Here is a 25,988-nt window from a genome sequence, read left to right as displayed (position 1 = left end):
ATATGTATAAACTTACTCAGGCAAAGTACTTGTGTATGTCTTCCATCCCAAATCTCTCTCTCACACACTCACACACACACACACACACACACACACACACACACACATATATCTTTGTGTGTTGTCTGCCATAATTCACGCATATTACTGGGGGTACAAATTTTCAGACATGCATCACTGGACCTCTGAGGTGACCATCTATATGCCTGTGTAAATTACACTGGCTTTTTTGCTTGTGGAGATGTGTGTGTGTGTGTGTGTGTGTGTGTGTGTGTGTGTGTGTGTGGGTGTGTGTGTGTGTGCGCGTGTGGGAACAGGATAAAACTAGGTGGCAATCATTATTCCTTCTGACCACCACCTTGCATGACCTTATGCTGGGTTCACATACTGTCCATCATCTTTTAGCCCTGCTTGGGCAATAAGTAATAAATCCTGAAATTCACTGGTCAGAGGTCAGTTTTTTATTTGTTCGGGTAGTTTAAATTAGTAAGGATTATTTGCAGACTGATCCTGAATCTGTGCAGTGCTAGACAGTGACAAGCTTGGTGAGAAACAAATACATCTCCATTCAGCAGTGCTCTCAGCATTTACAGCTGGTGGACAAACATGCCGCTCTTGCAAAAAGAAAATGACCGTGAGGCAAACTAATATTTATCACTTCATCCTGGCGCTAAACCACAAAATTCTAAGCTCAGTTGGTTTAGATATTTAAAATTGACCAGTGTCTCTCTCCTGTCAGAATGCAAAATGCTGGTGATCCTCAGAGTTTCTGTGACAAATTTGTTGGAGTGGGAATGAAAACTGACGAGTAAACGGTTAAAGGCTGGAGTGTGTACAGAGACATAATACACCCTGGCCATTAGTGTGACAAGGCCTTTCAGAAAACACTCAGCGCTGGCCTACATAGAAGAGATAAAGTGGACAGTGTCTGCATTAAACACTGCCAGATGCAGGTGCCAGAGTGCACGCACGGAGGCCTGATTTCTTTTTGTGGGTTAAGTGAAAATGCCCCCGTGATGATAAGAAAACGTTTACATTCTGGTGCAGTGAGAGTGTTCGGCTGGTCCCCATCAGGATTTAGTTTTCCATCCTAAAATGGCAACTTTAATGTGAGCACTCATGTGCCTGGGGTTGAGGTGAGGGTCAGCGTTACGCATTGTCAGTGGAACTACGAGTGCTGTGAGTGTGCTGTATTGTCATGGACCTCTCTTGTCTTCTGGCTCCCTCGTCTTTAATGAAGATCGATGTGAAGCTCTGTACGTTCAGAGACTCAAAGGGCTGTCAGTGGTGTGTGTGTGTGTGTGTGTGTGTGTGTCTGAGCATGGTCCCCAGAGGCTTGGTGGGGTTATTTTCTGTGATTGTTTTTTGGGTTTTTTTTCTTTGAAAGGGTTGGGGGGGGGGCAGGAGGTCTGCTGGCATAATTGGCATTAAATCGACAGGAGGTAATGAAGAGGCTACCAGGTGTACACTGCCATGCTCTCACCAATAGCCCACACAGCAGGACATGAGAGCGAGAGAGAGAGAGAGAGAGAGAGAGAGAGAGAGAGAGAGAGAGAGAGAGAGAGAGAGAGAGAGAGAGGGAGTGAAAGGAGTGAAAGGGATTTGATGAAAAGCCATCAAATCCCTTTGGCATGATCAGGGAAGATTTCAAAGTGATTACGCAGCGCTTGTGCGTGATGCAGGAGTAAGTTTGCAAAGGCTGTGGTAGACCCGTTTAAAGGAGGAAACAGGGAGAGTGCAAGCAAGGAGAGAGAGAGAGAGGGAGAGAGAGAGAGAGAGAGAGAGAGAGAGAGAGAGAGAGAGAGAGAGAGAGAGAGAGAGAGAGAGAGTGAGTGAGTGTCCTGGGGAGTACTGCCAATGGAATAATGAACATAATTGGGCCCTTGCTGCTTTTATGAAGAGGGTGATGTTCCTTCATCAGTATCTCTGACTTTCTCTTTAGACACATTTGGTTAGAGAGAACAGAAAAATGAGTCATTTATGTGGACTGGAGGCTTGGCTAATTGGCTGAAGGACGGCTTGGGTAATTGTACCATCATGGATCAATAAGGTCTGTTCACCAAGCCAAGAAGGAGCTTGTCATCGACTGGTGATCGGATGACCGAGCGAGGTTCCTTACTTGGTCCTCTCTTTCATTGATCCGTTGATCCCATTTGATGCTAAATATTAAAAGGTCAGAGTAGTCAGAGGGGAAGATGGAAGGATTGAGAGATTTCGAGATGGATGTCGGCGATGTGCATCATGTTTCATCAGCACCGTTTCTTAAGGCTTGTTGGGAATAACACTGGAACGCCAGGGTCTGCGTCTTCACTGTGACCGTTAGCATGCCATGGGAAATGCCAGTGTAGCAGACGTGTAAAAATCAATAGTTGTAGCCGACACTTCCTAAATGAACACACTTCCTCACAGTTTGATTTCTGTTTAACCCTGCTCTTTATTTAGTCTACAATTATCACATCCAGTTAACACCTTAGAGTTGTGTGTGTGTGTGTGTGTGTGTGTGTGTGTGTGTGTGTGTGTGTGTGTGTGTGTGCGCACATGGATGTGTATGTGTGTGTGTATGTGTGTGTGTGCTGATGCATTTGTGCTGTTGCTGAATGCTACTTTCTTTTTTAACCACTTTTAATATATGTATTTAGTAGACTTATAACAACTGCCTTCAGAGCCTCAGTTGTTCAGCTCTTTCTTACAAATAACTGTTACATATAAAGTTTTTATATATATATATATATATATATGTGTGTGTGTGTGTGTGTGTGTGTGTGTGTGTGTGTGTGTGTGTGTATATATATATATATATATATATATATATATATATGTGTGTGTGTGTGTGTGTGTGTGTGTGTGTGTGTGTGTGTGTGTATATATATATATATATATATATATATATATATATATATATATATATATATATATATATATATATATATATATATGAGAGAGAGAGAGAGAAAGTACACAGAGTTCCAAGAGAAACAGAATGTTTCAGACAGAGGTCTTTCATCAGCTGTGCAAGCAAATTGCTTCTGGTACTTCTGCTCTATATATATATATATATATATATATATATATATATATATATATTCATTCCCATAGCATAAATGATAATCAGATAAACTCCACTGCATCTCTGAACTCCTTTCAGGAGTTCTTCTATCCTGAAGATCCATCTGTTTTAGTTTTAGCAGATGTGGGAGTCAAGTCTAATACATACCACTCCACATCTATAAATCTGTCAGATTTGTTTTTAATTTCTGTTTTATTAAACTTACAAGCCTTAGAATTCAATTTAACCAGAGTGCAGGTGATGGGGTGTGAACATAATTTTGATTTATGCCAAATTATTTTGTCACATGCATGCGGCCATCACAAATAAACGTTTAGGGCGGTGGCTCCTCGCCCACACTCATTTGACAGCCCAGTGCTGTTTGACCCATCAAGGCAATGGACAGCAGCCCAGCCTATTTGCATGGTATAAATATAAACAGATAAGGCAGATAGTGGCGAAAATGTCCTGGAGTGCATTTCATTAACCATAAATGTGTAAAGGGAAGTGGAAATGTCTATAGTGATAAGCAAGAGTGTTTCCCTTAGCTGAAGGCAAACCAGGAGACAGACAGAGAGAGAGAAAATTGGGTGTGCCGCTGTCCGTGGTCCTGATGGGGCAAATAGCACTGGGCTGTGGATGAGGAGTCGCTGCCCTAAACACACTCCTCTCCAGAAATCAAATCCCCACGCCCGTCTCCTATTTCTCACAGTGCTAATCTGTTCATCATTCCTACTCCTCCGCAGGTTTTCCGGAGTGCCGAGGGAATGGGCATCCGCTTAGACAGCGCGTCTGCGTTCCAGGGGGCTGTCATATCACCACACTATGACTCCCTGTTGGTAAAGGTGATTGCCAGCGGCCAGGATCTGCCCAGCGCGGCCAGTAAGATGCTCCGGGCCCTCGCTGAGTTTCGCATCCGCGGGGTGAAGGTAGGCCACGGCTACAGCACGGCGCTTGCGGGTGTCTGAGCAGTCCCACTGCAGATTGGATTACCCAATGAATACTTCTGCAGGTCCCATATGCATATCTGAAGTATCTCTAGTAACACGTCTTTACATATAAAAGTTCCGATTCCGGTCTCGTATATTGCTAAGCTTATATATAATTTAATGACAGCAGTTAAATATTCGTTTCATCACACACAAAATAAATATTATTTGGAGTTTAGCTCTTCATAACACAATGAGTGCTTCACTTCTTATTATGTTCATACTTGCCTGGCCAACAGCGTTAAATATTCATTATCCAGTACAGTTGTTTATCTGCATTGTTGTTTTGACACTTGGAAAAGAGAGGCAGATGCAGTGTGGCTTATAAGTGCTCAGAATTCTGAAACAAAAGCCTTTTCCAGACAGGTCTGGCAGCACTGCTGTTGGGATGCACAGATGTGAGGGTACGTAAGGCAGAGCTCTGGGGGGCAGCCAACCGCGGGGGAGAGCGGGTTGTTCCCCCTGCAACAACTTCCCCTGTTGGTTTTTACAGCTGTTTAGCAGATTAAAGACTTGCATTCCTTTGTTGCCGCTGTGTTATTGTGGCTGGGGGGGGGGGGGGGGGGGTGTATACATTTTGAAACAGTAAAACTAAAGTGTCTGTCATTTGAGAGCATGTTATTTAAGATGAGGGTAATCGTTTCACCCTCTCAGCAGTAATCACCTCGCTTGTCGGAGATTCATCATAATCAACAAATATGCGAGGGCCCCCGTGTCACATACAGAGCCAATCAGAGCCGCACTGAAGTCTTCGTGCGGAAGGACTCTAATCACCATCTTTGAAGCTCGGTCTAATTAGATGGCATGGATGCCTTCCCTACTGCTCTGTAGCTGCACTAATACAGAGGCCCTGACATATCCAGTTATCCTCACAGATGCGCATTCTTTACATCGAGATGCCTCTGCAGTCAGAATCAGATCAGTCTGGCTATAATAGGTCTTTGTGGTAACAACAGAGGGGGACGTGGAGAAAATAGAAGTGGGGCAGAGCAGCTAAATAACGATGGAGACGTATGGTACCTACGAATGTTGTGAGGTGGGAGTGCCCGCTGTCACCAGAGAACATGTGTTGCTGCACTCCGTGTGTGTGTGTGTGTGTGTGTGTGTGTGTGTGTGTGGGGTGGGGATTTACAGCGCAGCTTACGTGTAATTGCCCATTCACACAGTTTTTGTTGTTTTGGCATGTTGTCTCCAGTGTGTGAGTTAGCAGCGATGCAGTAACTCCAAGGTTAACGGCAGGGAGGCACCGCCCCCAAATCCTCTACATTGTACTGGGTTGTTTGTCACCTCTGGTGCTGCCTTGCCACTGGTCAGTCATAATTAGCCTCAGTTTTGTCCTGTTCCTTTGTAATCAGTGCCTCTATATGTACACCATGTTTTCCTTTTGTGTGCATTTCTGCTTGTACTCAAAGCATTTCTAAACTGTTTCTTTGTTGAGGTCCAAGTTGTCATGTCTATACCTAAGTAGTCATTGTATTTGCACAAATGATTTTGTCTACGGGGTTTATGAGTTGGCCTGGCTGTAGACCTAAAGCTTTTCAAATTCCTGGAGAAAAAAATGTCTACCACCTCCACTTCTCAGTTGCTAAAGTGCAGAATGCTATCTTTAATCTAAGGGTGGACAATGCAGAGAACATGGCTATGTTCAGACATAAGTAAATAGAAAATGGAGCATAAGTGAATGAACACATTCACTTTGTCTTAAGTAAAACGGGGCTGATTTGGCCAATCAAGAACATTCCTCTTTTTGGCTGTTTTTGGTGGTATATTTTAGGTCTTTGTCCTGCTACAGGGTGAAGAATTATCCTTGGAATTTGGAAGCACTTGGGTGTATCTGTGGAGTGAGTGTGCTTCTGAGCACTGTGTGCTTCTGTACAGTGATTGTGCTTCTATGTGGTGAGTGGGCTTCTGAGCACTGAGTGTACTTTGGAGCAGTGAGTGTGCTTCTGAGCGTTCTGAGTGTGTTTTGGAGCGGTGAGTGTACTTCTGTGCAGTGAGTCTGCTTCTGAGCATGGTGAGTGTGTTTTGGAGCGGTGAGTGTGTTTTGGAGCGGTGAGTGTATTTCGAAGTGGTGAGTGTGGTTCTGTGCGTGGTGAGTATGATTCTGTGTGGTGAGTGTGTTTGGGAGTGGTGAGTGTGGTTCTGTGCTGCCCTCTGTAGTTTCTCCATCATCAACCATGACAAGTCATGCATGCTCACGCCACCTTGTTCTGCAAATAAGATGGTGTTCTATGGATCATATGATCATACTGGTTAATGTGGTTTTGGATCATAAGAGCATACTGATTAATCTGGTTAATCTTTGTCCTGGAGTGCTACAGGATTTCCATGCACTTCCCTACTAGTTGCAACCTGGCCTTTCTGCTTTGACGTGTCTACAACTTGCCAATTGATTGGTCCTCATGTACTCCACACGCAAACGTTGCATCGGTGATGGACTCTGCCACTCATGCTGCTCTGGATTAGTGATGCAGTAACCACATCTGACCACAATGACCCACATCTGACCACAGTGACCCACAACAAGCAACAAGCAGCTAAGTAGCGACTTACTTACAGAAGAATGAGATAACCGTGCAAAGGGCAGGGACTCCTAAATGATTCATCCATTATACTCTCCATTGATTAAGCCATATATCCTCTACACTTGACCTCAGATTGACATTTCATTTCAGCTCCTTCCTTTCATATATGCTGGAGTACAGAGCCAAAACAATACAAATGGTGTCACAAACCTGCTAATTATGGCCTGCACCACATGCATGTGGCAGAAATTTCTACTGAAAGTATTTTCACACATAAGAGCTTTATATAGAACACCATCCACACTCATGCGAGCAGGTTTCACTTGCCTTGGCCTAATACGATTTTAGCCCACTGAGGTAGTTGGGAAGTGACACTTAAGCAGTCATGCGCGAGTTAGCTAACCAGGCATGACAACGATACGTATAAACACAATTCTACACTGAGCACATGTTGTCCTGGTGCTGCAAACTGAAGTCACAATTTGCTCAAACACTGTGAAAAAGACATCAAGCACATGGACAAGCATATATACATGTCTAGCTTGAAAACCTGTAAAACCCTTTTTTAAAAAAAATAACTGTTTACAGTGATATGTGGTCTGGGGCAAGTCAGCACACTGTAGATCATAGCTATTGCCTTGAGTTTCCTTACGGTGCATTATGCTGGAATGAGCTTTATTGGCTGGGCTGTGGAGTTCCCAGGTAGCTCGGAGTGAGTGGTGCAGGCTTTTCTCTTCTTCCCTGTCAGTCATTCCGTAAAGGATGAACAGCATGGGAAGGGCAGAGGACGGCGGGGGGGGGACAGTGGAGGGAAAGAGCCCGGAGACAGCGGGGATACGGGCGTAAGGAACGAGGGAGGCCAGCAGCTCTGCCGGCCTTGGAGCGTCGGCGTTCCAAGGAAAGAAGGGTCTGAGATGTAGGAATTGGGCCCTTCGCCGCGCGCTCACCGCCTCTGGATGGGGCGCAGCAGTGGAAGGCGGTGAAAGCGGCTCCCCGGACGAAATGAGCACCGCAGGCGGCGGTAAGTAGGAGACGCAGAGCGGGGGAGAGGAGAGGAGAGGAGAAGGAGACGCACACAGGGAAGGGAGCGACCAGTGGAGTGGCTCTCGGAGACGAGGAGCACCCCGGAAGCTTTTCATGTCTCCTTGCATCGTGAAGTGCCGATCATATGAAGCACTCTCCGTCTGTCTCCCTCCACCAGCTCTCTGTCCTCCCTCCCTCGCTCCTTCTCTCTCTCCACTCCCTCTCCCCCCGTTTGTCCACAACTGCATTATCACCTTTTATCTCTTTGTCTCATCTTCTTTCCAACTCTCCGCCCATGTACTACGGAGACATTCAGAACTGGTACGACACATGGTAGACAACTAATAAATCCATTTAAAACACATATTTCCTTTTGAAACATAGTAAATAAACTAAAGCTTAGATGAATTATGTGAGCCAAGTAAGATTATATAAAGCTTAATGATTCAGTTCGCATGAGCTAATTGATTCAGTTCAAATGAACATATGACTTCTGCAGACAACATGAGGGTACAGAGGCATATCACACTAACTGGATTACTGACTAATCCTTTACACTGGTAGGTAACTGATTCATTTGCTCACTCACCCCCCTCTTTTTCTTCAAACAGCTTATTTGTGTCAATACACAATGATCTAGTCCAACCACAGAAACATTTTTATTCCAAAAATAGGTGGAGTTTCAGTGTCACTGATATCTTCTGGAAATCTCTCCGCTTTGTATCTAGGATGCAAAAAGGTGATCTTAATCTTTGCACAGACACACAGTAATGTGTATGTATACGTGTCTTCACGTGTGTGAGTGTGTGTGAGTGTGTGTGTGTGTGTGTGTGTGCTTGCATGCATGTACATGTGTGTCCTTTTACTTGGTGCCACACATTCAGAGACTTGCGGTCACAGACTGCTGCATTTTGAGCAGTTACATAGGTGTGCAGTGTCCATGTGCAGGGCAGACAGCAGTGTACACACACAGATGGAGGGGTAGGGGCAGTACTACAAGAGGCAATTACACAGCTTGGTGGTTACACATACACACACACACACAGTGTACACACAATTTACACACATCGCCTTGTAATGTAGCTGATGAAGAAGAGTCTGGGGGTGAAAACAGTGCTTAAATCTTGACCTATTAATAAGTCATTATAACCCTGCTAATATGTTTTACATGTTAGCGTTGCGTACGTGTATGGGGGCAGTGTGCCTGCCTACAAGCTGCTGTGTTCTTCTGTGCTTCTGTGGGTGTTGAATGGGTTTCTATAAACCATCATCAGTATCTTTATCTCAGACACACACACACACATGTGCGCATAAACACAACAATATATGCGTGTGTGTGTGCTACTGGAGGAGTGGAGACTTCTTTGAAGCTTTAATCGGGATTATGCGCTTTGGAATTGGTGTGACTTACTTTCAGAGGAGCCACGGGGACGGCGCGGAGCGAGGGAGGGAGGGAGGAGGAGTCCGAGAGCGAGGGAGGGAGGAGGAGGAGTCCGAGAGCGAGGGAGGGAGGAGGAGGGAGGGCTGTGTGGGCTGATGGGTAAGCAGCAGAGGAGATATGAAAGGGAGCAGATGAGGGTCCCTCCACGCGCCTTTGTGTGCTGAGCCGCGGCGGCTCCCTCTGGTGAAATGCGAGAGCACCGTCGGGGGAGATCTGGATGACGCTGCACGCTCAGCTCTCCACGGTGAAGAAGTGGCATCTTACTCTGCAGTGCCGGGTCCCCCACCACCGCGCACACCTGCGCGGGTTACGGTACAGACGTTGACAACGGAAATGCAGTGGTTTGAGCACATGTATTTAGCTCTCTGTGAGGGACCAATGTCTCCTCGACGACAGGAAAATGAACATTTGGATGTTGACATGTTGGCTGATCCTGAGAAGGAAAGATAATTGTTTACAAAAACAGCTTTGCTTTGATAATGACGTGCAAAATAAATAAATAGAGTAGGTTTGACTTGGGTGTAGAAGTTGCGTTTTTTTGGTTGGTTGTTTTTTAGCTATGGTAGACACCTGGACACAGTGCTCACCTCAGTCACCTTCAGCCATGTCCTGGGTCTGAAGGCACCTTGGAACACGACGAGAGACGCAGCAGATGAGAAAAATGAAGCGGGAGAGATGACCTTAATGCGAGAGTTGGAAACTAATGAAGAGACCCCAGTAAACACACACACAGAGGGTTGATTTAAATAGAGAAAGACAGTTCCCCCGTAGGTTGCCACTAAGGTTTGGAGAAGTTTAGTTTTGCGTCTGATGTAATCAGGTGCTTCATATTTTGCTACAATAGCGTTGGCTCACGGTCGAGGGACGTCCGCTCGCCATTTAGCCGGGAAAGCAAAAAGCACTTCATCTATCGCAGCACCATTAGCATTTGCAGGGAAAACAAATGGATTTGCAGGTGTGTCCATGTACATGTGCGGTGATCAGACTGAAGCTCCTTCCCCTCCGTACCCCAGGGTCCAGCCCACCGCACCGGGCCTTCGCGCCCCTCTGCCACGGCCAGCCGCCCCACTGAAAGGAGCGCGACGGCCAGCGCCATCAAGCAGCTCCAGCGGTCAGACTGTTGATTTATAAGGAAAACGGGGGAAGGACAAAGCATCACCTTGTCTAATGCCGGAGGTGTAGGAAACAATTAAGTAATAATTCGTTCACCCTTCCACACACCTTAGGGGGACATCGCAGAGGACAGACAGCATGCTAAAAACGTCCTTTGTACTCCGGTCTTAATATGCATGGCTACATGCAGTGGGAGATCCCTATGAAATCAAACTTAGCATAGCAGGGTCAAGTGTAGATTTGCCCAACTTGTGTGAATTTCTAATGATTATACATGCAGATTAGTCAGTTGATTGAAGTTTTCTTAAAATCAAGGTGTTTATTGTTATTTTTTTAAGCGCTCCACTGACTGATCCAGTGTCCAGTGTTGCGTTTCAAAGACCGTCATTAATCTTTCATTAAGAGGGTTTGGGATTCATGCGTTGTGCTCGTTATATTCATTCCCTGCGAGCTCAAGGCTCAGGCTAAAGAGCTGGATTTCTGCGGCACTAACAGGGGGAGCTCCAGGACCACAGCAGTGTTCCTTTAGCCAATTACGTCCTGGATATCTGTTCTTTAAGGACTTCATGGAACAATGCAAAGGCCATTGTGTGGTTAATATGAAAGTACACTGACACGGTTTAGTTTGCCAATGTTTAACAGCACTCAAAAAGATGCTATAGACCACACACGTTCAGTGATTGCATGATTATGGCAGTTATCGAAGTTACTTTTCTGTGTGTTCCATCATCCGTAGCATGGTGTTTGGTGGTAATGTGCATGCATGCTAAAATATGAAAGCACAGCCAACATGCTAGACTCATGCAAAGCAGCAGCTCTGCTCCTTATGACAGACACTGGACCTTCTGTTTGATCTTAGCCATGTCCATCTCACCAAGACAGACTGAGGGAGAGAAGGAGAGACAGAGAGTAAGGGAGGGAGAGATAGACAGAGTGAGGGAGGGAGAGATAGACAGAGTGAGGGAGGGAGAGATAGACAGAGTGAGGGAGGGAGAGATAGACAGAGAGTGAGGGAGGGAGAGATAGACAGAGTGAGGGAGGGAGAGATAGACAGAGAGTGAGGGAGGGAGAGATAGACAGAGAGTGAGGGAGGGAGAGATAGACAGAGAGTGAGGGAGAGAGAGATAGACAGAGAGTGAGGGAGAGAGAGATAGATAGACAGACAGAGTGAGGGAGAGAGAGATATAGACAGACAGAGTGAGGGAGAGAGAGATAGAGACAGAGAGTGAGGGAGTGAGAGATAGACAGAGTGAGGGAGTGAGAGATAGACAGAGTGAGGGAGTGAGAGATAGACAGAGTGAGGGAGTGAGAGATAGACAGAGTGAGGGAGTGAGAGATAGACAGAGTGAGGGAGTGAGAGATAGACAGAGTGAGGGAGAGAGAGATAGACAGAGTGAGGGAGAGAGAGATAGATAGACAGAGTGAGGGAGAGAGAGATAGACAGACAGAGTGAGGGAGTGAGAGATAGAGACAGAGAGTGAGGGAGTGAGAGATAGACAGAGAGTGAGGGAGAGAGAGATAGACAGAGAGTGAGGGAGAGAGAGATAGACAGAGTGAAGGAGAGAGAGATAGACAGAGTGAAGGAGAGAGAGAGGTTGCAGCTGTCACTGTCCTGATTGTTTTTGCTTCCATTTTGTTATGGTTGATTGAATTGATTGCTTTTGGTGACACACTTCTTAATTGTTGTGGCAGGGGCATTTGATTGAAATTGGAAATGGAGCTTTCTATGTGCCCTTCTCTCTCTCTCTTTCTCTCTCTCTCTCTCTCTCTTTCTCTCTCTCTCTCTCTCTCTCTCTCTCACTGAGTGCCCATCGATACCCCCAGATTTTCGTCCTCCACTTACTCAGTGATTCTTTTGTCCACTCGCGCCCGTTTCCACAAGTCTTGTTGATTGGACCCCTCCGGTGCGTTTGGCAACTGCAGTTGTCACTGGGTGATGTGTTCCCCTCTGACACTCGTACCAGTTCTGTTTATTACTATTTATTTATTTACTCTGACCAGATCGCTAAGTGCCTCTCTGTCAAGCCGCGTGCCGTTATTACCACCAGCAAATTATGCAGTCGCAGCCCAAATTGCAGAATGGCGGCATAAACAAGCCATTAGCAGCAGGCAGACATGCCGCGTGGCCGCCTGCTTAGGCTGAGGGCTCTGATTTAAATATGTAAAGGAGTTTTTGGTGTTTTGTAAAATGGGCAGAAATTCTGTTCCACATTCAAACTCCTGAACACCGAGCATCTCAATCTGCTATGCTCGCAGACGTTCGGCAAGGTCATACCATAAACCACACACTAGAATTCCAACGTCTACCATTTATACAAAGCACTTTACAATTATGACTGAGTTGAGGGTTAAGGGCCTTGCTCAGACACCCAATAGCAACCACCTGCTGGTGGTGGGGCTTGAACTGGCAACCTTATGGTTACTAGTCGGGTATCTGAGCCACTTAGCGTGCACATCACGGGGTTGAGTTGGGGTAAGTACTGGTTTTGCTGCGTTTGTGCTGACTGGCGTGGATGGGGCTTAGTTAGTGTAGCTGACAGACCACGTGCGAGTAAATAGCCTGGGGTGAAAATTTGATTTGAGGTAAAAGTGTACAGAGTGCAGAGAATAAAGTGTAATGTATTAGTCATGTTTTAGCGTAACGTTGTCAGCGTTCTCCATTTCACTGCGAGTTATACTGTGTATGACTGTGTATGTGACAAATAAACCAAACTTGAAACTTGAATTCTCCCTATCGAGCGCTGATAAGGAGGCACATCGATCTGAGACCAGTTCATCTTTTAAGATGGAATGGAATTTGAGATCCAGTGATGAGTAAATCAGAATAAATGTTGATGAGAATATCCAGGTGATGTGGTAGAATCTTCCACATAGATGTTGGCTTGCATATAAAATGCAATTAAATGTGATATTTAGGTAGTCAGTTTTGTGCAGTCGGTGGAGTAACGGGATCAGATTCTGTAAAGAAGTCCGATGTCTTTATGAAGCTGATTCCTTGATACCACTGGCCTAGCCTTTAGGAGATAAGGCACGCTTAACAGGGAAACCATATAGAGAGCAAAGATAAATAGAGCACGTAGTTTGAGATGCAGTTTGTGATACAGTGAGAACTCTTGACTTTAATCATTTTGGGTTTCTTAGAACACAGAGCAGGCACAAGGATAAATTACCTTTAACAAGCATTTCAAAGGAATGCAAGTTTTGAGATCAATCCATAGTCTTTCCAACTGCCAGAAATTATGCCTTTGTCAGAAAGACTCTTTTCCACAGGACTATGGACAAATAATGTTCTTTTAATCGTAGTTCAAGCCTAGAGTTGTGATAAGAATGCAGTGGATCTTTTGTTTAGCTTTCATGCGTAACAGATTAGTTGTCAATAGCTGAATCTTCTCCTTAGCTCGGACAGTAGCAGTGCTAAGATGAGAGGGAGCAGCATGGCTTATTTAACCACCAGGCTTCCGTCAACGGTGATCAAAGAGGTCAAAATAACGATAATAAAAAAAGCCAAAACTGCTTTCATGTTATGTTGGCTCCTTATGTCATCCCTTAGGAAAGACGTGCATTAAACAGAGGGAATTGTATTCCGCAAGGCTGCTGGATTGCTTACATTGGTGGACGTCCTGTAATAAACATGTTTAGCATTTATAACGCTTTTTAAATCTCAAACAGCAACCAATGAGCAGCAAGCCCTGACGTGTCGGTCTACTGTCCTCGGAGGAAAGGAAGCGAGAGGTTTGTGCAAGCAGTGGAGTTTGGCACTGGAACAGGCTTGACATGGCTGTGCTTCCGACTCCAGACTGCACGCTCTGGGGGCCCAGTGGTCTTCATCTGCTCCGGCGACGAGCTCCGCATTAGCTGTTTAACGCCTTAATCCTCATTTGTGCAGAAATCCACATTACTCTCCTAATAGTCTCCTCGGAACAAGATTAGGAGCACTGTCGTCATGACAACTGTTACGTTAGGGTAAGGGCACCTCGGGGAGGTGTCGGTAATGACGGTGACGGAATCTGATGCACGTTACACTGTTAGGATGAGAGCTTCATGTCCACAAGTGCCTGGATCCAGACAAACCTCCTCGTCACTCGGGCAGGGAAGAGACTGAGGTCAAGGAATGAAAAATAGCAAAAACCTGCAAAAAAAAGTGTCTGGCAGTCTGGCAGTGGGCACAGCCAGCATAGGATTCTGGAATTGAGAAGCATACCATCGTCTGCACAAATTAAGATCTCAAATGAGAGAAGACCGGGACAGTTGGCTCTTAAACAACTTTCCTGCTACTGAGATGTCCATTTACACCGAGATGCATTCAGAGTAACCATGGAATATTGATTTAAAATGTATTACAGTGTTAGTCAAGACTAGGAGGCCACTTAGTAATCAACGAAAAAGACTGCTGTATAATGAGGTATCTTTGTCCATGCCTCTGGAGTCAGTAGTGGTCCGGGCGGCGAGGGGCCGCTTGTATAGGCCTCCTTCCTGGCAGCGGAACGTGGCAGTTTGTGCCAGCGTAACTGATGATGGCACTGCTGTGGGAGACTGGCACGGATATGGTCTCAGTCTCAGAAGAGCCCTGGCACCCTGGCAGCTCCAAGCCCCCTCCAACTGGAGACGGTGTGCTCGGGAGAGGGGCACAAGTGCCCGAAGGCCTGGGGAGTGTGTGGAGATGTGAGGCTGAGGTTGGTATGTGCTGGAGGTCGGGAGATGAGCCGCCGCTTCGTGGGTTGACTGTGTGGGTGGGTGTGTACCAATCAGTACTTTTTAATTAGGCAAAGTGGGCCAGGGCTTGACAGCAGGCCCAGTGAAGGAGAGCAGGCTGTGGTGTAGCTCTCAGCACTCATACAGTCACTCTGATAGGCTACACAGCCCCCCCCCCCCACCTCCACCTAGATATTTAGAGAGCACTAAAAAAAAACCACAAACTGCAACAGACACCTAAACTGGCAGTCAGGTTTTCTGGAACTCTCTCTCTTTTCCCCTCTCTGCCCCTCTAACACACACACACACACACACACACACACACACACAGAACTATTGGCCATGACCTGTGTGGTAGCTGGTATGTAATTTGATCCCAGTGCTTTATGAAGATTAAAGCCATCCCAACCTCAATATGACCTTCTGTGCATGTGTGTGTGCGTGTGTGCGTGTGTGCGTGTGTGCGTGTGTGTGTGAGCGAGTGTGAGGGAGAGAGAGCACATGTGCAAGGACAAATCTAAATGCGAGAAAGGCAGAGGGAGAAGCTGTGATTGACAGACGGGGAAAGACAAATGACAAAATGTGACTGCTTGTTTGCCATTCTGGTTGATGGTGTGTAGGAAAGTGCAGTGTGTGTGTGTGTGTGTGTGTTCTCTGTTCTCTTTAAATATCTGCTGCAGTAATGAATTTGTCATAAATGATGCAGATTGTCTTTCATTATTTACATGTCCTTATTGCTTATGCAGAATTTGTTTGGGCGAACATTACTGAATGTTGGGTGGGTGTGTGTGCGTGTGTGTGTGTGTGCATATGTGCGTGCATGTTGGTGTTCCAAGAACCTGATGTAAGCCTCCCTGTTGCTATGGGTAAACACAGAAGGCAGAAGGGCACACAGTGTTTGCTCACATACACACACGACTCATGTTCTCCCCTCATTTCACTTCAGCCATGCTTAAATGGCCTTTATTGGCAATGCCATAAATTCTGCCTAAGCACTCATGCTCCAAAAATACCCCTAGCACAGACACTACAGACCTACTGTCCTCTCCCTCTCTCTCTCTCTCTCTCTCTCTCTCTCTCTCTCTCTCTCTCTCTCTCGCAGGTCATCTTTTTTTGTCCTCTGCTCTGTCTCATGCATCAGTACACTCTCAGACATTGGTGTCCTCTCTCTCTCTCTCTCTCTCTCTCTCTCTATTGTGTCTCACTTTGTCTCTCTCTCTGTCACTGTCTCTCATATTTCCTCTCCTTTTCTGTCTCTCCCTATTTCCTGTCGCACTGCATCCTTCTGCATATGATTGAGCATGTGTGGTAAATGTTAAAAATCATCTTGGCTCATCACCCAAGAGTGAACAAAGTCATAAAAACAAAGACTTGTGGGATGATCACCAAATCCAAAGGAAACGGTGAAAAACCTCCCAACAGTGAAAGGCAATTCATCATTTTGTTCTCACCTTGCTGAAACTTGCACTCATTAAATAAACAGTCTTGTCTTTTTTTGTTTTTATTTCATTATTTAGAATATCAAGTCAAGGTAACAATATTTACTTTGGCAAAATAAGATCAACAAACATTATTATCAGAATGGTTATTATTGTCATTGAACTTGTTAATTTGCTTCTCTTTAATCTAAGCTCAATGATAAATACAATCATCTTAATAACTAATTTTCATGAAAGATTGTAGCAATAAAATTGCGCTTTTTTCAGTTCTATTATCATTCATGAAAACTGGTAGGAAAACAGAACTTCATGGCCACAACTTTTTTTGTTTTTTCCTTCAGATGTCCTTGCTCTATCCTTGATTCTTTCGTTTATGGAATATTTTCAAACAGGCTTTATGTTTACGTTCTGTATAAGGGGAAAGGCTCTCTCTGGTGCTGGAATAACCCTGGTCCCAGTAAAGCCCCAGTCCGGCAGAACTCTGGATAGTTATGGCTGCCCGGCGCATCCAGTCACGTAATAGAAACAAACCGGAGGAGTGTTCCTCCTGTACCACCATTCACCGTATCAATCCCTTTTCTCCTCAGTCGCTGGCTGTTTATTGGGCTGTGTGCTATATCTGTCCCCGGTCATGTCGCCGTCTCGTCGGCGGGGCATTTCGTGTGCCATCCCGCTTCGTTCCCCCAGCTCTTGCCACCGCCCCGCCGGCCGGTTCCAGCTCTATTGACCGATCACATCCGATTGATTGCGCATGACTCGGCGTTTCCGCCTGCAGGCTCCGCCTCTGTAATCCCAGGGACAGGATGGCTAATTGATCACCGCTGCAAGGCCAGCTCTGTGTCCCACTGCCTGTGTGAGTTCAAAGTTATTTTCTGGGTAAGCTGGTCATGAAATAGGCCACATACTTGTCCCCTATTCAGGTCTCCTCCCTGCTCACATTACAGGCCTGTCAGGAAGAGTGCTATCCTGTGTTGATTTAGAAACCTCTCAGATCCATGTCTCTCTAGGTTCCTTTATTACAACCAGCCATTTTGGCCCATTTGACATCCACCTGGATTGGACTGCTCTCCTCCTCACGTCCCTGCTCCTCTCCGTAGGCCCTCCGTATGTGTTTTTTTCCGCTTTGTATGTTGTCTTTTTTTTACTGCTATGACATCTTTTATCTACCTCTTATCTCGCCAGTCAACTTTTCACTCAGCCTTTAGCAGTGGCCTTCCCTCCCCTGAGTGCTCACTCCCACATATCACATCTCACCTCTCACTTCACCCTTCTGCTCACCCCCTAACTCTCTCCTTCGCTCTCTCTCTCCCTCTCTCTCCTTCGCTCTCTCTCCCTCTCTCCCTCTCTCTCTCTCTTCCTCTCTCTCCCTCTCCTCCTCTCCCCCTCTCTCTCCCTCTCTCTCTGTCCCTCTCTCTCTCTCCCTCTCTCCCTCTCTCCCTCTCCTCCTCTCTCTCTCCCTCTCTCTCTGTCCCTCTCTCTCTCTCCCTCTCTCTCCCTCTCTCTCTCCCTCTCTCTCCTTCGCTCTCTCTCCCTCTCTCTCTCTCTTCCTCTCTCTCCCTCTCCTCCTCTCCCCCTCTCTCTCCCTCCCTCCCTCTCTCTCTCCCTCTCTCTCTCTCTCTCCCTCTCTCCCTCCCTCCCTCTCTCTCTCTCCCTCCCTCTCTCTTCCTCTCCCTCCCTCCCTCTCTCTCTCCCTCCCTCTCTCTCTCTCTCCCTCCCTCCCTCTCTCTCTCTCTCCCTCTCTCTCTCCCTCCCTCCCTCTCTCTCTCCCTCCCTCCCTCCCTCCCTCTCTCTCTCCCTCTCTCTCTCTGTCTCTCTCATCTCCTTTCTGTCCACCAGCAGCTGGCCCCCCCCCCCATTTTCCCAGGCTCTGGGTTTCGTAGAGTCGCTTGCTGCTGCCTCTGTCCCTACACCACGCTTTCCTCCAGCTCTTCCCCTTTCTTTGCCCCATTCTCCTCCTTTTCCCCTTCGTCTCCCGCTAGGCCTCCGGCCCGGCCGCCCGAGTCGGAGTCCGCGGTGCCGTGGGCGAGAAGGTAGGCACGGGTGGGCCGCAGGCGGAGCTCCCCGCCGCCCCCGCAGCCGGCGGACGTGCTGGCGGTGGAGGCGTACTGAACCAGCATGCCGTGCAGCGACTGGCTGCGCTTGGACCACATGACGCTCAGCCGCTTGGCATAGCCATAGCAGGTGGCAGTGGAGGCCATGTTGCCCATGTCGAAGGAGGAGCTGCGCTTGTGCCGCGCAGCACCGTGCCTGCGGCGGCCCAGGCTGGGGCTCTGGTAGGCCAAGGAGGAGTTCCATTGGCTGTCCGTGGCTGCTCGCCTGACTACCAAAGCCCCGCCTGTGCTGAACCGCCTATCTCGGAAGTCAGTGTTATAGTGCGGGGGCGGGGCTAGGCTAAAGCTAGCCCGCTTTGCTACGTCTCTGCTTGCGGACTGGAGTTTGCTCAGCCCCGCCCCTGTTTGACATGATTGGCGTGGCAGTGTGGATGGGAATGGGTTCTTGGGGGTGTAGTACATTGGCATTCGCTCGGTCTCGGGAGTGTAAGGTGGAAGTGCCCTCTGTGACCCAATTCCTCCTTCAAGCCCCACTTTCAGGAGGTCCAGATCCACCTTGGGCTTGGGCAGTGTTTTAGGTTTCTGAGTGGGAGGTGGCTTAGACGAAGGCCCCGCCCCTCCTCCCACCCCTCTTTGTTTTTGAAGCATCCCGTTAGGTAGGACCACCATCATTACGTCTCCGTTCCCATTGCTCTGAGGGAAAACGTTGGCCCCTTTGGCTGAAAGAGACGGGGAGTCCGATACTGAGCATCTGGCCTCATCCCCAACATCGAGGTGCTCGTCATGGTTACTGCAGACCCGGTGGCGTACCATTAGCGCCACTGTAAACACCAGCAGCGTTACTACAACCACGCCTCCCACCAGAATAGTTAAGGTCCCGCCCAGAAAGTGGGCCTGAAGTGAACGGCAGTCAGGGTAATTGTCCTTGGTGCTAAACTGGGCGCACCCCAGAACCTTCGTGGCAGCCATCGAGGTGACGGTGTCGTCGAAAATGGCCAGGACACACAGGTTGTAGTCCGCTCCAGACACCAGGTTCTTCAGGAGGAAGCTGTTACTTGTGGATGGCAGAATTCTGAGGGAGAAAGAGAGCAATAAAAGGTGAATTAGTGGTGGATTGCAGGGAAATGTCAGTCAGGCAACGTGAAGGTGTTGACTGGAATAGCAATGGAGGAAGGCAGGAAGGAGGAGAGGCGAACCGTGGCTCAGCAGAGAGAGAGAAAATGATCCAATCAGGCAGAGGAGTAGAACGGATTTATGCAAAGAAAGCCTGATTTCTAAAGCCTAATAATTTAGCTGCTATCAGCCACAACTGGCTGGGAGAATAGACCACCCCCAAATGGGCAATACCTGAGAGAGAATGAGTGATTAAGAGAATAACCTGTAATGGAAGGCATCGGTGGGACTTTGTGTGCCTCTACATTTGAAAGACAGAGTTTGTGTATAGGGGCATCTGTGTGTGTGTGTGTGTGTGTGTGTGTGTGTGTATGGGGGGGGTTAAGTGTGGATGTGTCTGTTGCCAATGTTTGTTCCTCCAAACGCTCCACTTTCTTAGACTCAGAGCGGCGCACTGTTGTCACGCAAGTGCATAACTAACATAATGGGCATGTAGAGGTAAAATGCGGGCACAACATAAAACCCTACCATTCAACACTTCTGCCACTGACATGTAATTGCAGGCTCTCAGCAAGACCTTGAGCCATTTAGAGTCCTTTTTTGGTAGTGGCATTAACAATCTTCCCATGCCACCTACACACTTCTCTCTCTCTCTCTCTCTCTCTCTCTCTCTCTCTCTCTCTCTCTCTCTCTCTCTCTCCCTCTCTCTCTCCATCCTTTCCTTTTTCTCTCTCCATCCTTTCCTTTCTCTCTCTCTCTCTCTCTGTCCTTCTTCTTGTGCATTCCTCCCTGCACCTTGATCACTCAATGACTTGTTCTGGTGTAATTTCAGCCACGTTCTCGTGGCCTGTGTGTGCTCTCCCTGCTCCAGGCCAAGCGCACCTCCTAGCTCCTCTGCCCTCTCCATCTCGCCACTAAACTCCCACCACGCACCTCCTTCGTGCCCCGGTCATCTGTCCTTTCTCCGTGGTTCCTCTTCACCAGTGTCTTCTTGCACAACTGTGCTTGTTTTTGTTCACCCCCCTCGTTTCATTCCTGCCTCTCTTTCCATGGCAGACCTACTCGGCCCCTTTCTGTTCCACTGTTCTCACTTTCATTCTACTTCCATTTCTCTCACTCTGTCTGCCTGAGTAACCCCGCCACGGAGTCCTGAATCTATTAAGCATGGTTGGGTTGTAAATTATGAGTTAGTAACCAAGGTCACCCAGACTATGCTCCGGTAGTTTTATATTTATGGATCCTCTGACTCAATCCGCCCGTGTTCTGTTGTTTCAGTCTATGAAACAACAGAACAAAAAAGAAACCCTCTCAAATATACCTGTACTCTCAGGTGAATAAATCAATGGTAGCATGCAGAAGGAGGTCAATAGAGGTCAATAGAGGGGCCATACCAGCACTGGAACAAATAGGTATTGACAACTGTATTTATTAATGCACTGCTGAAAATATGCCCCGACATATTTCAATAATATCCACAAAACATAAACAAATATGCATCCTGTGAGACATAAGGAAGCTCATACCTCCTACGACTATGTACAGATTTGCATGGCAGGGGATGGCAGAGGATGGCATCAGTTTGCATGGCAGAGCACTGATTATAATCCCACCTTTGCACTGTTGACTGACTATAGTCCCACCTTTGCACTGTTGACTGATTATAGTCCCACCTCTGCACTGTTGACTGATTATAGTCCCACCTTTGCACTGTTGACTGATTATAGTCCCACCTCTGCACTGGATTATAGTCCCACCTCTGCACTGGATTATAGTCCCACCTCTGCACTGTTGACTGATTATAGTCCCACCTCTGCACTGGATTATAGTCCCACCTCTGCACTGGATTATAGTCCCACCTCTGCACTGGATTATAGTCCCACCTCTGCACTGGATTATAGTCCCACCTCTGCACTGTTGACTGATTATAGTCCCACCTCTGCACTGGATTATAGTCCCACCTCTGCACTGGATTGTAGTCCCACCTCTGCACTGTTGACTGATTATAGTCCCACCTCTGCACTGTTGCAGCTTGTATTTATGGGGTTCTAATATATACTGCATGCATGACACGATGTGAGTCTTTCTGATTCAAAATTCAATATGAACCAAGTCTTTCCATAGGTCAAGGCTTATGTTGAAATTCTATTTGCCTTTTGATAATTTCTGCCTCTGTGACCAGATTTGTGTCAAATGCTATATTCAACGAGCAATAGGTCATTTTTACCACCACTTTTACTCAAAAGTAGCAAACAATATAAGTGGGGTTTTTTTCTTTATTTTTTGTGCAGCTCACATGAAATGAAGAATCATATTACTTTGGAGTCCTCAAATGAACCAGTTTATGCTCCATAGAGTGGGTCCCCCACATGGAGTCAGCCATGTATAAAATAGATTTAGTATAGAATTTCTCAAACATCCAGACCACTAGGTGTCGGTATAATGGCCATTTCATAATGTGAAGAAGAATCGCTGGAAAAATGACTTATTGCTCCTTTAAAATTTAACCAACATAAGATGATTAGATGATGTATAATAATGTATGAGCATTCTGTATGAGCATTACACAAAGGTCCTTACCACAGTTCTGCATCTGATATTGTTTCCTACGGTTAGTACTTTGTCCTCTACTGTTTCATGAATTTCCATGTCTAATGGGCATGAAGGTCATATGTGGGGGCAAAAAAAATGTTTATGCTGATAATAACAAAGTCTCCTGCTACAGGATAGTGGTCTGAGTACCTTTTTTTGCAATTGCTGACAGACAGGCAGGCCTCAGGAGGAGAAAGGACAAACTGAAAAGCATTAAGCTCTCTATGACTAATCAAACTCAGCAGCTAAACTCCACCAGTGTCAGTTACGCTGATGTAGGTGGGTGGAGGCACATTTCAAGCCCTCTCCATGTCAAGCTTACCACTACAGAAAGATTGTGTTAAGATTGGCTTCATTGCAAACACATTTGTTGACTTGCTTTTATACTTATTTATTTAACTTGTTTATGGCCAGAAGTTGTAAATAGCAACTATTTGTATGTTTTTAGCCTGCATCAAAAAAATACAAAATAAGAAAGTTTTGTTGTTGAATTTGAAGCGTGCAGACTCACATTTCCTGTACCTGCCCTGGAACATCCATCAAAGCAAGTACAGTGAGCTACAATTCAGATCTAAGAGAGGAAACTGACCCATGTTGGGGCCATGTATATTTGAGGGGTGAAAGGAAGTCTAGGTGATGATTCAATGTTAACGACAATAGGAAAAGGCATTGGAAGGCAGGTGTGCCCAGGTAGACACAAACCTTAGTGAACCCAAAATACTATATGAGAAAGCAAAGATGGGAGATTTTTTTTTTTGGGGGGGGGTCAGGCATTGTTCAGGCATTAAAAGAAAACTGCATTTCATTTTTTTGTTAGTCTCTCACTGTGTGTGTGTGTGTGTGTGTGTGTGAGAGAGAGAGAGAGAGAGAGAGCGAGAGAGAAAGAAAGAGTATTTGATGTAACTGCAAATTTAAAGTTCAGTCACACCAGCCTATACACACAAGCGCACACTTGCACACTCTCAGTAGTGCAATAACAGAGACAGGAGAGTGTCGCAGAACTGGTGACACAGGAACAGGCGATTATTAGAGCCCTAGAGAGGAAGAGCAAGAAATAACAGGAGCAGAGTGGAGGGGGTGGAGCGAGGCTGGGGAGGGCTTGTCTTTGTTCACTCTCTCTTCCTTAAAATATCACTCTGCCCCTGTAATTCACACAAACCCAAGGAATTCCAAAAATGCCAGTAAAACTTTTTCAAAGACTTCAGGCCTGATCATGGAAGTGCCTGGTTGTCATTATATGTCAAGTGTGTCATCTGCAAGTTTTGCTCTCTTATAGGGTTAGAATAAAACAGCTTGTTCCTGGCAAATTTCTACAATAAAATATTATCTGTCTGTCTGTCTGTCTGTCTGGCTATCACTCTCCCCATCTCTCTCTCTATCTCTCTCTCTTTCTCTCTCTGTCTTTTTCTCTTCCCTTGTCAATGTGATGGCATACGTATTGGTTGTGCGATATAAGCTCATTTAAAGACTTCATTATTCTGCTCCCGGAGGTTTCTCTCTTTCCTGTCCCTCTTTATCTTTTCTTCCTCACCCTGTCTCATCTCTGCTGTCATTTACAGTGTCTGTAAAAGCAATCTTTCATAAATCCCACTGACCCACCCAGCAACAAATGGGCAGGTTGAGCTTGTATGGCAGCTCCCTTTTGATAATGTATCCCAGGGGTGTGGGACACATTGAGATGCTCTGAAAGTGTCTGACAGCAACTATCCTGGATCTATTGGTGGAGCCTACAGCATGACCACTTCCATAGACCAGAAGTGCTTTAGTGTCCAATTGAATGTCCGGCTTGAGGCATTCTGGAGCTGACAAGAATCAGACCAAAACCTCTGCAGGTACATTGCACCAACATTACAAGATGTCAGAAGGAATAGATGGTTTACATCAATACGATGTGATAAAAACACTCCACACAGGAGAGGACTCCACACAGTCCTGTGAGCTGCAATTCTTTGGTACTATTTTAAACATGTTCTAGCTGCTAAAACAAATATTTTCTCTTTGAGCGCACTGCTTATCCTAAGGCACTTCAAGCTTCTCCAAGGCTTTGTTAAACAGGCCTTGAAGACCTTTTTAAAGAATACACCTTTGTATTTATTTCTCTAAGAAGGTACATGCCTCTTGAAAGGTTCTTTTTTTCCTTCCTTTTCAATACGATACAGTGCAATCATTTACTACTTGACAGCGATGAAAAGCAATTACTGATTGTCTGAACACAGTACAGACGGTGCTGTCTCACAGTGCTGTCTGATGCATTGCATTAAAACTTTTAATAGTTTCGTTTTTTCCATACAGCTAGATCATTTGTGTGAATATGTACAGTAACCTTTCACATGGAGTATTGAATATGTCTGTAAATGGGTTTGGTCAATTATTTATGCTTAATACAATCAGGCATATAATATGTATAAAAGTCTGTGGTAGTTCATGGTGTGTGGTGGTTGTAACTGTAACCCCTCATGGGTTTTACTCACCGATACACCAGGGTTTCATCTGCGGTGCAGTTGTACTGTATCTGGTACATCCAAACCAGATATGCTGCTAACAGTCGCCCTATATCCCACCGCACCTGAGCTGAGGTTGAGGTTATCCCCTGCACTTCCACAAGCTGGATCTCTCCTCTGTCACTCCCTCTATCCTCTGCCTCTGTTTCCACATCCTCTCTACCATCCTGGGGCTCTGCACTAGCGTCTTGGCTGGGGCTTTGTCCATTGGATACCTTCCCCCGGGTTATGTCTGATGAACCTGGGTCACGGGCCAAAGGTACCGTCCCATTCCCCCGATGAGGAAGTGGGATGACCTTAAGGTCAATCGTAGCAGTGGCTTCACCTGCAGCATTAATCGCAATGCAGGTGTAGACACCATCGTCACGGGCAACAGTCACCAGAAGCTCCAGTGTCCCATTCCGGAATGACATGGTACGGCTGGAATTGGCAATAATCCGGTCATCGGGCGACACCCAGTGCACCACTGGCTCGGGGTCGCCAATAGCGCGGCACTTGAGCGTCGCCCGCTGGCCCTCTAACACCCAGAGTTTGTGCGTATGTCGAGTGATAAGCGGAGGCTCACAGGTGAACTCCTCCTCAGGTATTGACCAGAAATACCGTCCGGCAAGGTGCACTGGCGTGGCGCAGGTCTCCATATCGTCGTTCCTAATAAGCCTACGCAACCAGAGCAGTTCACAGTTACAGTGCAAGGGGTTTCCCCCAAAGTTCAAGCTGACTACCGCATTGTAGGGGGTAGGGCTGATCACCCCTGTCTGGGATCTCGCAAACAGGGGATCAGGCGGTAGAGTCTGAAGGCGGTTTGAGGTCATGTCTAATCGAGCAAGCTTGTAGAGCTCACCAAAGGAACCCTCTGCAATCTGGTCAATGAGATTGTGGTCAAGGTTTAGAGTGTGCAAGCTGGCCATGTTTTGAATGGCATCCCAGGGGGCTTTGCGCAGATTGTTGTAAGACAGGTCCAGGTCTTCCAGCGTGAGTAGAAAGTCATCAAAGGCATCAGAGGAAATGTTAATGAGCTGGTTGTTGTTGAGGATGAGGTGCTGCAAGTTCAGCATACCTACTAAGTCCCTTGAACCAAGTGCTGTCAACCGATTTCCATCGAGATGCAATGAGCGGAGGCTCTCAAGGTCTCCAAATGCCATTGGTTTTATGTGGTTGATGGTGTTTCGGGACAGTGTCAGATCCACCAGTCCAGTCATATTGGCAAAGTCTGCCCCACCCACCTCTCGGATGAAGTTGTCCGCAAGGCGAAGCTCAACGGTACGACGGTCGATGTTCGGTGGAACAAAGAGGAGTCCTTTGTCCGCACAGAGTGTACTCAGTGATTCTGAGAGATTCCTGCACACGCAGTGGAAAGGGCACGCAGAGACTACACCCCACGTCTCCCCCGCTACAGCACCAGGAAGTCGTCCAATCAGGACAGGAAGTAAGCAGGCACATGCGACCAGGGTCAGCCAATGGAGGGA

General features: G+C 46.6%; 2 protein-coding genes across 12 annotated transcripts in view; one reads left to right on the top strand and one right to left on the bottom strand.

The window, feature by feature from the left end:
* Positions 1–25,988, top strand: part of pcxb (pyruvate carboxylase b) — a 136,104-nt gene that overhangs the window by 50,621 nt on the left and 59,495 nt on the right. For all 4 annotated transcript variants that reach the window (XM_035519670.2, XM_035519671.2, XM_081694981.1 and 1 more), the window contains exon 10: positions 3,793–3,975. In XM_035519670.2, the coding sequence (XP_035375563.1) occupies positions 3,793–3,975 (183 nt within the window). The remainder of the gene's footprint in view (positions 1–3,792; positions 3,976–25,988) is intronic.
* Positions 18,118–25,988, bottom strand: part of LOC113573492 (leucine-rich repeat and fibronectin type-III domain-containing protein 4) — a 19,609-nt gene continuing 11,738 nt past the window's right edge. For all 8 annotated transcript variants that reach the window (XM_081694966.1, XM_081694967.1, XM_081694968.1 and 5 more), the window contains 2 exons: positions 24,493–25,988; positions 18,118–19,391 (listed from right to left, as the gene is read on the bottom strand). The exon at positions 24,493–25,988 is cut by the window's right edge and continues 275 nt beyond it. In XM_081694966.1, coding sequence (XP_081551092.1) covers positions 18,173–19,391; positions 24,493–25,988 — 2,715 coding nt within the window. In that variant the 3' untranslated portion in view covers positions 18,118–18,172. The remainder of the gene's footprint in view (positions 19,392–24,492) is intronic.

The sequence above is a fragment of the Electrophorus electricus genome, chromosome 13 (genome assembly GCF_041902795.1).
Source record: "Electrophorus electricus isolate QZ-2024a chromosome 13, ASM4190279v1, whole genome shotgun sequence".
Classification (NCBI taxonomy): domain Eukaryota; kingdom Metazoa; phylum Chordata; class Actinopteri; order Gymnotiformes; family Gymnotidae; genus Electrophorus; species Electrophorus electricus.
Note: the sequence above shows the minus strand (reverse complement) of the source record. Positions and strands in the feature narration are given on the sequence as shown.